This window comes from Myotis nattereri (genome assembly GCF_964212035.1).
Source record: "Myotis nattereri genome assembly, chromosome: 5".
NCBI classification, from domain to species: domain Eukaryota; kingdom Metazoa; phylum Chordata; class Mammalia; order Chiroptera; family Vespertilionidae; genus Myotis; species Myotis nattereri.
Genome location: NC_138080.1, coordinates 44,513,397 through 44,525,540, shown reverse-complemented (window position 1 = coordinate 44,525,540; position 12,144 = coordinate 44,513,397). Strand labels below are relative to the sequence as shown.

The window sequence follows — 12,144 nt, the reverse complement described above, 5'->3', positions numbered from 1 at the left end:
TTGACAACTACTGGTCATTTATGGTATGGGAAGAGGTATGGATCACTTCACTTCATGTTCATTAAAACTCTCAAACAGAGAGACCGTTACTGTTTCCATTTTACAGATAAGAAAGCTGATGCTAAGGGGCTAAGCAGTTGCTCAAAAGCTTGTCAGAGTCAGGATCTTTTTGAAAATAATTCAAGATGTTAAACATTTTAAGAGAAATACAATTTAAGACGATGATTGCTTTAAAGGAATGCTGTTCTGTGTTTCCAGGAAACATCTATCAGAGACTTGAGAGTGAGAAAGCAAGTGTTTACATTTTCCTTAGAAAACCATTATTTTACAATTTTCAAAATATCAGTAACATCCTGAACAGGGCAAGCACTCACCTCGGGGAAAATCAGCTTGCAAATGCTCTCTGCCAAAGTGTGAAGGTAGACGCGGCTCCGACTGGTCTTTCTTTGAGGGAGACTTCCTTGTACATTCTTCTCAGGGGCGTCCTGACAGATGGGCAGGGTGGCTGGGCAGCTCTCTGCGTTTCCCGCCACCTCCTCTGCTGGCTCTTTCGGAGCCTGCCCTGGTGCCAGTAAGGAGAAAGGACACTCCCCTGTGATCTTGAGATCCTTCAGCTTCGTACAGAACATGGTGTCAGTGGCCTCAGCCTGCTGTGTATCTCGTCCTGGTGAGCTGCTCCTCTTATGTGGGACTGACTAATGGAAGCCACGATCAGATCAAGGATACTGGTGATGGGAGTGTCTACAGGCAGCAGAAAGTCAGAACGGAGAGCGGGTGACTTAGTGCACTTACGAAAACAGAAAAAGACAGGTGTGAACAAGCAAAGACCACATAGTCATATTGCATTTTTCAAGTAAAAAAAAAATCTGGTGGGAATGTCAATTATAAAATGGATGGAACATTTGGTAAAGATCTATAATATATGTGCATTTTGGTATACTAGTAAAATACTTGCTTTTAATATTTTAATATTTTTCAAATGGAACATAATTTTCTCCAAAATGTCCTCATTAACACAAACTATTGGTGTCCATTTTTATAACCTTTTGGGCTAGTTTGATTCCGCATTGGTGGAACAGTATGGTTTTAAGACAGAAGCCGAATCTAAATGTAGTTTTATTAGTGCTCATACTACTACATTCTCACTATGCTATCACTTCTGATAAATCAGAAGAGCATAAACTAATGTCTCCCAAACATACCCAAATATATATACTTGATGCCTAAGTACATTTTTTTCAGGTCTAAAACATTGAATATATGTTTTCAGAACTGAAACACTGTCTGGTTATAAGTTCAGCTTATCAACAATTCTAATGATCTTGATTAACTGGGTTCATCATTCTAGGAAAATAAAAAACACACAAAAAAGAGTGGAAAAGAACCTACGTTTATTCACCCCCTTCTATATGCCTGGGAACTCTGTACTTACATTTAAGTCTCATGGGAGTCGTTTGATCCTCATAGCAACCATATGGCACAAACATTCTTATTCCCAACAAGCCAGATGCTTGAAAGTTTAGGTCATTTACTTTAGTTTGAAATGCTAGAAAGTGATGGAGCTCAACTTCAAAGGTAAGTCCATCTCACTCCAGAGCCAATGCATTTTCTACTAACTCAAGCACAAATGATACTGGTTTCTAAATAATAAGGCTTAATTTAGAAACTAGGATTAGTTTATCTTAAAGGTGGCTTAGAAGTTTATATTAAAGAGCCAACAAGAACATAATTCTTCTGTTCATTGGCTGGTGGTATTTGAATTATCCAGGATAGAGCCTTATACTTCCGTCTTTAGAACTAGAGTTCTTAATATATTCTTAATATGCTCTTAATATATTCTTAATATGCATCAGCAATAGCTTTCAATTTGTCACAGGTAAGTTATCTAATAAGTTTAGAGCAATGGACAATTCCTTTTCTGAACTGAAACAAATAGGAAACCTAAATTACCATCTGACAACCTTTGGGGTCGCATGGATATTGAGTAGGTGAAGATGATGGATGCTGACAGGCCAGAAGAAGCTGACAGTATTCTCTTTTATTTACAGTCATACCCCAAATCTGTGTTCACATGTAATTTATGAATCTTTAAGAAGGTACAAGGAAGACCCTATATATTCAGGAGCAGAAAACATACTCTGCCAGAATAGAATAGGAGCTATCTCAGCAGGCTACTGAGTGTCTCAAAGGCAATTTGGCCATAGGTGCAATGGTTACTTGGATTCTGAAAGACCTAAAAACTTAAAGCTCTCAACTGCATTCATTGGAAGACTCAGTTCCACAAATATTTGTTTCTCAGGCTAATGTATATCAGCATAATTCTACTACTATTTACCAATTCCCGACCTCATGTAGGGTTTAGATCTGTGGTCAGCAGGCCTTTTTGTAAAGGGCCAGAAAGTAGGTCTCTATCACTGACCCAGTTCTGTCATTTTTGTATGAAGGCCATAGCTGCTATAAAAAAAGGAATCAATATTGATGTCCTTCAATAAAACCTTATTTGCAAAAACAGGCTGTAGATTTGCTATACAGGCTGTAGTTTTCTGACCCCTGGTTGTGAAAAGCTGAGCAAGTTAACTGAAGCATTTTAATCCAAATATAATTTTGACTATAGGACAAGTTACTTCCTCATCTCCCAAAATATAACAGCCTCTGCAGATCCAGTTTTGCACAACGTGAAAGTAATAAAAGAGATTATAGTAGATGGTATTAAATAATTATTGATTTATAATAAGCATAACACCATTATTTTGTATTAGTTTTCAGGAAGAAGAGCTATAGTAACTGAATGCCATGATTTCAGTTATATTTTGATGTAACTACAACAATTACAAGAAGAAAATGTTAGAGGAAGAATCAGAATTCTTGGAGGGTATTCAAATAAAAGCAAAAATGATAAAAAATAAAATTCTTATTATAGGTCGAATGTAATGAAGGTATAGAACTACTTCCTAAAATAAGTTATTCTGGGGCACATTAGAACTTAAATACTGGATTTAGGAGTTTGCTATAATGTCATTTATGATAAAGTTTTTCATCAGCTTAATCTTCTCGTTAACAATGGATTTCAACTCTTGCCCTGAAACTCAATATTTTAATTCTCATCTTCCTATGCAGTCTCACTGTGGCAGGATAAAACTGACTACCCATCCTTCCTTGAGATTCTCCCCTATTACACAGTTCTATAACTTCCAGAAAACTGTGCCTAACACTGTTTTCAATTAAACTAAAAACAGCAACAGGAAACAAGTTGTACCTACTTCAAGATCAGTTAAGTGTTTAGTCTCATTAAATCACAAATGTATAAACAAACTAATTAGCATTCTTCATCTGTTCAACTGATGAAATTACACTATGAAACAGATGCACGCAGTGCTAATACCTTGGAAACCTATGTTTGTCTTATGTTTGCCTGCCAGGAAGACAGAACAGGTTCCTCAACCCAACCAGTGATGTTTTTTCCATGTAACACTAGTGGTAACTTCACAAATGACGTGGTCACTTGCAACTTAACACATAGCTTATGATAAAAATGAGAACAACCTGTTAAGGAGAAAACACATTAATTATAGTAATAAATTTGGTGGCAAAGGCTTGGCAAACAGTGGCCCTGTATGTTCTCAGAAATTCAGAGAAATATTTGCCATTCCCAAAGTTGATGATTAAACAGCCTCCAAATATACCGAATGCTCTCTCCTTCTTACTAGTAAGTGATTAACTACTGTGGTGAGAATAATGATCCAGCTCTTGGCCGCATATTAATAATCAAGATGCCTTACTGTTCAGGTAAGGGTGCTCTTCATCATTTCAACTCTCAGAGCTAATTAAGCACAAAAATCTTTTTTTTTCTACAAGTAAAATGACCCGAAGAAAACACCCCACAGGTACTCTCTGATACACAAAGCCTTTTTTATAAGAGCAGATCTTAAATTAGAAATGGTGTGTGTGTGTGTGTGTGTGTGTGTGTGTATGTGTAACCTAAGAACTAAATCTCCATATATCCAATGATCAATGTCAGAACTAGCACCTAATCATGCAAAAATCTGTGGTTAAAGATATATACTAGTAAGAGGCCCTGGCTGGGTAGTTAAGTTGGTTAGTGGACAGGGCACATACAAGAATCAACCAATTAATGCATAAGTAAATGTAACAACAAATCAATCTTTTTCTCACTTTCTTCCTTTCTTTCTCTCTCTAAAATCAATTAAAAAAAGAGATATAAGTGTTTTAAGATGAAATTCCAAAGTCCAGATTTTTAAGAGTAGCTGAAAGGAACTGAAAACTAAAACAAACGGCCTTAGTCAGGATAAAGTTCGCATACTCTAGTACAAACTATAGCAACCATGTTCATAAACAGATGTCAAGAACACAGCTTACTTTTCAGGCAGACTGAAAATCTAAAAAATTTTAATTCTTCCAAAATTGAAAAAAATATTAAATAAATCAGGCTTTTAAAATGTGTTTCATTTCACTTTGCATAGGACATATTTATAGAACTTTCCCCGGTGATGTGTAAGGAAAGCAGGACAAAGCAGTAGATAAACTGGTGGGAAGGCCCAAGTCTTTCCAGTACTAAGTTAAGGAAAAAGACAAGCAAATGACAGACTCCTTTAGGCCATCACTCCTTCCTGGTGTTACCATTATCTTGGCTCCCCTTATACTCACACTTCTGTCACGTGCTGTATTCACTTCCTTAAATAACATTTATTCCTAAGTCTCCAACTCTCTGGCTTTTGTGTCCACTATGTTACCAAATTCAACAATAAGCTGCTGAAAGGTAAACCTCAAGGATCTCTGAGCTCTTAATAGTTGAATTCTTCACGCCATTTGCATCTTCCTTTTCATAATCTCCACTCCCGTAGAGTCTTTGATACACTGGATTGCCTCCTACTCCGTTCGTTCACTTTTCATTCTATTCAACAAATATTTATGGGTGGCTACTATAAGTCAGGCATTCTTCTTCAGCGGTTCTCAACCTGTGGGTCGCGACCCCTTTGGCGGTCGAATGAACCTTTCACAGGGGTCGCCTAAGACCATCCTGCATATCAGATATTTACATTACGATTCATAACAGTAGCAACATTACAGTTACAAAGTAGCAACGAAAATGATTTTATGGTTGGGTCACAACATGAGGAACTGCATTTAAAGGGCCAGAAGGTTGAGAACCACTGTTAGATGCAGGGACAGAGCAATGAGTAAAGCATATCACCTGCCCTCATGGAGTGTCCAGTGCAGCAGGGAAACTATTTCAGACACATCAGTCCCAGGGTGTGACAAGTGCTACGAAAAAGGCAGGCACATAAGCGCTCCACGAGTGCAAATCAAGGCTCCAAACCCAGGCCCAGGAGAAAGAGAACTCTGAGCTGAACTGTGACTCTGAGCCAGGTAACGAGAGTTGCAGAGAAAACAGCAGGCTTGGAGGCCAAAACAGCCCGAGTCATGTTCTAGGAAGTGAAATAATTCCAGCCTGGCTCAAGCACGGGGTCAGGGAGAACAAGGCGGCGGTGGTGAGAGATGAGACAGGCAGAAGTCAGGATTTGGGGGGCTCTGTAAACCATGTTAGACAAAGTAAAACTCTATTCTAAGAGCAATTAACGAAATGACCTAGAAGTAAGAAAGTGAATAGGTTAGACTGGATTTTTAAAACGTTGTTTGGGATACAGACTGAGAAATGGGCCAGAGTTGGATAGGTGGCTGATCTGGGTTGGACTAGGAGTGACCCTGAGAATGAGAAAAGTAGATCAATTCCAGAAGTATTTCAGGGAGGGACTCTACAAGGCTTGGCTACTGACTAGACCTGGCTAGCTGAAGAAAAGGGAGGATACATTCTTCTGACTTTATTTCTCAATGCTACAGCCAAAGGAAGGCTCTCAGGGCGTGCAAAACAATCAAAATAGTCTGTAATGTATTTCTCATGGCTTTGGTTATTAAATCATGACTATGATCCGATTGGGGGTTTTCAGGATTACAAAATACCTTGTAGGAGTTGGCCTGTTCCAACTCTCCTGATAAAATAGCCTTTTGGAAAGCAGTTTCTTCTCTTAAAAAGCTCAGACAAGAGAAAGCAGGCTCCAATTTACATTACAGAATAGAGCATTCACTTTCCCAAAGACTGCATATGCATGCAAGTATAAGGCACTTCCATTTATCTGCAAGAAGAGTGAAGGGTGTTTATCCTAAATTTTGTAAGGATACCGGTAACCCTCCTAAAACAAAGGTGTTAACTCTAAAAGTGATGGCAGCCTCACCTCCAGGGACCCAACACAGCAGGAATCTCCCCTCCCCTGATGGCAACCTCCTCCCTAACGCTACAGTATGGGACACAAATTATGTGTAATAAACTGTATTAATTCTTCATTTAAAATAAGGTGGATGTGATCCACAATCTTTTTCATTGGACTTAGGGGAGATTTCTGTGTGATCTTTGCGGTAACAGCAAAGTTTAGTATACTCTATAGCAGGGAGATCTTACCTTTAAGAATTAGCATTTTGTGATTTTCAATTTTTGTTTCAAAATGTTTACAGAATGTTTTATAACTTTAGTTATAAAGAGCAAGAACAAAACCTTTTAGACTATAAATCCTAAATATCTATGTTTTTAAAGCTTGAGTGTCATACTCACTAAAATTTGAATATAGGTAGTTGGCATCTCTTCAAATTAAACAGCATTACCACTTATGAAAGGGCATGAGGAAATCAGATAAATGTTTCAATATTTTGTTCCTGAACTCTATTAAACTATGTCCTGCAGCTACTTCGATAATTCCCATCATAGGTATAGTGCTGTAATAGTTCCCTCCAGAGACTTAGTCATTTAAAGCTATATTCACTGAAAATATAATTATTACAGAAGTTGTTACAGAATTTACCAGGTGACCGAAAAATGCACAGGAGTACTTGGAGACACAGGAAAAACCCATTTATTTTCAGATGTTTCGCATGTACTAGTACAATGACTCAGGGGAGACTGTTTCTCTCCAAATCCTGAGCAAACCAATATGGAGGAAGCTATCCCTTTATACCCTTTTGGTTTCTTTATCCCCCAAATATGGATGGGACTTCCAGACCTTTCTCGGGCTTTGTAAAAAGCCCCGTGTGTTGGGATGGGGGCCGTGAGCCCACACCTAAAGGCCTGGCCTGGTGCCAGTGCTAATATCCTTCTCTGGGTGTTGTGTATTGTTCATGGTTTATGGCCTCTGTAAAATGGAAGTACTTAGGTAAACAGGTCTTGCAAGACCAAATAATTAAGGAAAGGGCAGGGACCTATAGGCTAACAAGAATGTACATTAGGCTACTGGCATAGACTCAGATTGCTAGCAGCCCCCCTCCCCCCCAAAAAAAGTCTTATATTCCCCATCAAAGTAAAGGGAGAGCTATATTGATGGTATGAAAGGAGTTAAGGGAGAAATAGAATTCCTTTTTACCCTATAAGTAAGCCATTTTGTTTCGATCTATTCTCAGATAAATACTGTGTAGTTCTGTAATGCAGGAGATAGAGCCTTACCCAACCTAGTCAAGAACAAACTAATCAAGAAGTGTAGGCATGGCCACACAGCAACCAACAGAGAGAAAAGCAAGGAGAAGAGGAACAAATGTGTCAGGGGAGGCTCAGGCTGTGGAGGAGATGCCCGCACTGGGCCAGGGCTCGGAGGGTCAGACAAGGCTAAACCACCACTGAGAACACCAGGCACTCCGGACCCTTGAAAGCAGAGCTTGAAAGCAATGGCTTGTGGGCAAAATCCAACCTGCTGCTGTTTTTGTCCATCCCTTGAGCTAAGAATGGCCTTTACATAATGAAATGTTGAATAAAAATCAAAAGAAGAAAGAGTGGCTCCTCTGTGTATAGCACATCCAAAAGCAACTTGGGCTTACTCTTTACAGGTGGCAGGGTACTATGGCCCTCCTGTAACATTACGCCCCATACATGAAAAAAAATCAAAAGAAGAATATTTCAGGATACATGAATACTAGATGAGATTCAAATTTCCATAACTAAAGTTTCATTGGAATATGCCCTCTTTCCTTGTTTCCTGCCACACAGCTCCTAAAAACCCCTGAAATCTCCAAAGTGTAAGGTGTCTTTCTGTATGCTAATGAGATAATGGGAGGCACGGGGGTGGGGGGGGGGGCTCCTGGATACCTTCAGGATGTGGCCTGGTTGCCAAGGGAACCATCCAGGTGATGAGAGGGTTGGAACGTTCCATCTCACCCAGATGTCTGGGGAGGAGAAAGGGGCTGGAGGTTGAACACATGGAGGTGCCGGAAGGGTAGTGTGTCCAGAGAGGACATGAATGTTCTGAGTTCTTTTCTCCATACTTTGTTTTATGCATCTTTTCCATCTGGCTGTTCCCTGGTTGCATCCTTTTATAATGAACTGGTAATCTAATAAGTAAACTGTTTTTCTGAATTATGTGAGCCATCCTATTATGAGACCCAAAGAGAAGGTCCTGGGAACCTTCAATGTACAGCTTGCTGCTTAAAAGGACCAGATGCCCAGACTTGTGATTGTCAGGTGAAGGGGGAGCACTCTGGTGGGATGGAGTCCTTCATCGGTGGGAACTGATGCTACCTCCAGGTTATAGTGTCAGAGTGGAATTGAGTTGAAGGACATGCAGCTGGTGTTGGAAATTACTTGGTGAGGAAAACACACACACACATTTGGTGTCAGAGTTAAGTAGTCATAGTAAAGGAAAAACAGGAGTTTTACCTTCCCAAGCTCCTTTATTTATGAATGGCCTATGGCTGCTGCTGTGGAAGTACAACAGCAGAGATGAATAATTGTGACAGGGACCACATGGCCAGCAAAGCCTAAATATTTACTCTCTTGTCCTTTATAGAATCAGCTTGCTGACCTCCGTTCTAAAGGGCTACGAAGAACATACACATGTCATTTAATCTTCTCAACAATCCTATGGGGAAAGAAGGGTGTGTGTGTGTGTGTGTGTGTGTGTGTGTGTGTGTGTGTGTTTTAAGATTTTTTAAAAAAACATTGTTTATTGAGTTTGGAGAGAGAGAGAGGAAAGGATAGGGAGAGAGAAAGAGAGAAAGATCGATGTGAGAGACAGGGACCAAACCCACAACTTGGGCATGTGCCCTGACTGGGAATCAAACCAGCAACCTTTCAGTACACTGGACAACGCTCAACCAACTGAGCCACACTGGCCAGGGTTTTAACGTCCTTTTATACTAGAAGAATCTGAAACAGGAAACAAATCTGGGCCTATCTGATTACAGAGCCCATGCTCTGGGGTGGTCTTTAATACACCATAGTGTTTGTTACTTAAATTCCTCTATGAATAAATACAACCTGGGAATATAAAGATTAAATTCCTCTGCTAAACTAGAAGACAGAAGAAAATGGAAGGTCAGACCACTGGGCATGTCAACTGAGGGAATGAAGCCATGATATTCTGGAATGGTCGGCGTGAGAGACCCTTTCCGGGTCCCGGTGAATTCTAAAGAGACTCCCTTTTGCAAAATATTACTTTGAGCCTCTCTCGTTCTAGGAAATAGAGCAGATCTGGGTTTTTTTTCATAATAATTAGAAGAAATCATTATCAGAAACAAATTTTGGCTTCAGAACCTGTGCTTTGTGTGTATATATTTGGATACTCACAAAGTTCATGCTGTGCTGGGGTCTTTCCCATTAAACCCCAAACCACAACCATATTCTATTAATGCCTTCTCGCCTCTCTAATTGTTTGAAAATAGGGAAAGTGAAAAGAAATATTCCTGTTCACAGTAAACCCCAACCAATTTTCTTACTCATTTCTGTATCTCTTACACAAAAGTCTACATAAAAACACAGGCATTTCAAGATTAGAAGTTTAGAACTAGAAGTTATATAAGATTATGTATTGCAATAGTTTCCACTTGCAGATGACAGAAGTCCAGATTTTAGTGACTTGGCCCACATCCCAAAGCTCATGAGGTATAGAGGTCAGACAAGATTCGTGCAAGTTTCACCAGGAGACCAGAGTTCACCTCAGTGAAGTCTGATCACCCCCTCAACTGAAATACAGAGAAGCCCTCCTCCTTTTGTGGATCCCCAACAATTACAGCTACAGCTTTGAGAAAAAATTAACAGTACTTTTAATTCAAGTTCCACACTTAATTGCTTGAGAGTTATCATAAATCATTCATCTCAGTCCCACTAAAGGCTTATGGTTCATCTACATTTCACACGAATATCAATGCACACTATAAAATTATTTGGCTACCTACAATTTCTAAAATATTTCCCCAGGCTCTTTATCATGGTTTTCTCATCACTTTTGGTATGTTCTCAAGAAGCTATCTTTAGTCCTTTTCCAATTTTCTAAACATATTTTCTAAAGAAACTTATTCTTCTGTCTTCACTACTTAATTGAAAGGCATGTTTTCAGCCTTAATCTAACTAGCCAATACAGATGGACAATTTATCCAACTTTGGACTTCCAGTAAGTTATTTTATGCTGAAAGTGAAAGACAGAACTACTGGCTTGAAGACAGCTGGTATAAACATGGAAAAGGTAAAGGCAGCTTACTCTTTGTTATCAAATGTATTCAGTGTTCTTCCCTCCATCCCCCTTGTGTCTTCCTATGTGCAGACACAAACACATATATGCAATTGAAATAAAACTTGAGAAGAAAAATGTTTCAAAAGTTTTCCTATATATTTCCCTTTTTTATTATTTTATTAGCTATTTATCTATTTGTATGATTTTTACCAGTTATTTTACTATTTTATTATTTATTTATTAACTTTTCTGGAAGGGAGACATCTCACTCCACCTAGTACATAGACATTTATGAAGTTCACTCACATCTGCCAAAGAAACCAAAAATGCTTGTTATGCATGATCCTCCTTTTCCACTTCACTGTGAAATTAGCTTAAATGGAAAACCACACATTCTTCCTATAGTTCTTTTCTCTATCAGAAGCACTGAGCACAGTATTACTGGACATTTAATACATATTAAGTAATATCAATAAAATATACTATTAGGCTACTAATATACATAGGACAAAACACAGGCAAAAAAAAAAAACCCACACCTATACAATACAAGTAAAATGAGGCTACTTTGGAACCCATAGAATGTCTTTGCTTTCTGAAAAAAATTATAATGAGTCATTAATAAATTCATTTATAACTCAATCAATATTTGCTGAGCTTCTGAAGACAATGAAGATATTCCTTTCTATTTTCTTCAAAGTCTAGTATGTATATATTTATATTAGGTATACATATATTCTTAAATGGCTATAATAAAAAGTGGAGATCAGGTAGAGACAGAGAATTAATGATGTTTATAATAAATATCATTTTTTAGGCTGGGGCAGCAAAAGGCTGATCAGGAAAACTTCCTTGTAATGTATGGAATTTGAACTTATTTTTTTAAATGTCTACAGCTTGGGCATAAAAATATTAGCAAAAGGGCATGCCATAGAGAAAGAATGGTGTAAGTGAATTCAAGGAATGAAGGAAGTGGTGGCGAGGGGCAGGAAAGGATGGGTGCTGGAGATACTATAAAATTAACGTTGTCATCATGTGGCAACAGACTAGATCTGAGGAACAAGATGACTCTGAGGTTTGTCTAGAAGGATAATGGTGCCTTTAACAGAAAGAGGCAACAGACGTAGGCTTGAGAGAAGGAATGTGAAATTTTGTTTTATATACAAAGATCTTGAACTGTTAGTGGGGCATCTAGGTAGCGATGCATTTGAAAATTGGAGTCTTTAATTAAGGAGTGTTTAACAGATTAATGATATGAATTTGTGGTCCTCCAGATAGAGGAATCCATTAAAGTCTGGAGTTTATTTCAGTTTATTTCAATCTGTTCAATGTCAAGGGGCTACCTGTAGAGAGAGAAGATGGCCAAATTTAGTACTCTAGGAAAAATTCATATTTAAGAACTGGAGGAAGATGTTATGACTAACATGGAGAAGCAGCTATCAGATAAATATGATGAGAATGTAAACAGAAGAGAACACATTCAAAAAGTAGTGTATGTTGAGAGTCTGAAGAGGGTAATGGGTGTATTAGTCAGCTTAGGCTGCCATAACAAAATGCCAGAGACTGGGTGACTTTAACAGCAGACATTCATTTTCCCATAGTTCTGGAGGCTGGAAGTCTAAGATCAGGGTCCAGCATGGTC

General features: G+C 38.6%; 1 protein-coding gene across 3 annotated transcripts in view; it reads right to left on the bottom strand.

The window, feature by feature from the left end:
• GUCY1A1 (guanylate cyclase 1 soluble subunit alpha 1) overlaps positions 1-12,144 on the bottom strand; it is a 46,520-nt gene that overhangs the window by 21,076 nt on the left and 13,300 nt on the right. For all 3 annotated transcript variants that reach the window (XM_081092238.1, XM_081092239.1, XM_081092240.1), the window contains exon 2: positions 375-741. In XM_081092238.1, the coding sequence (XP_080948364.1) occupies positions 375-629 (255 nt within the window). In that variant the 5' untranslated portion in view covers positions 630-741. The remainder of the gene's footprint in view (positions 1-374; positions 742-12,144) is intronic.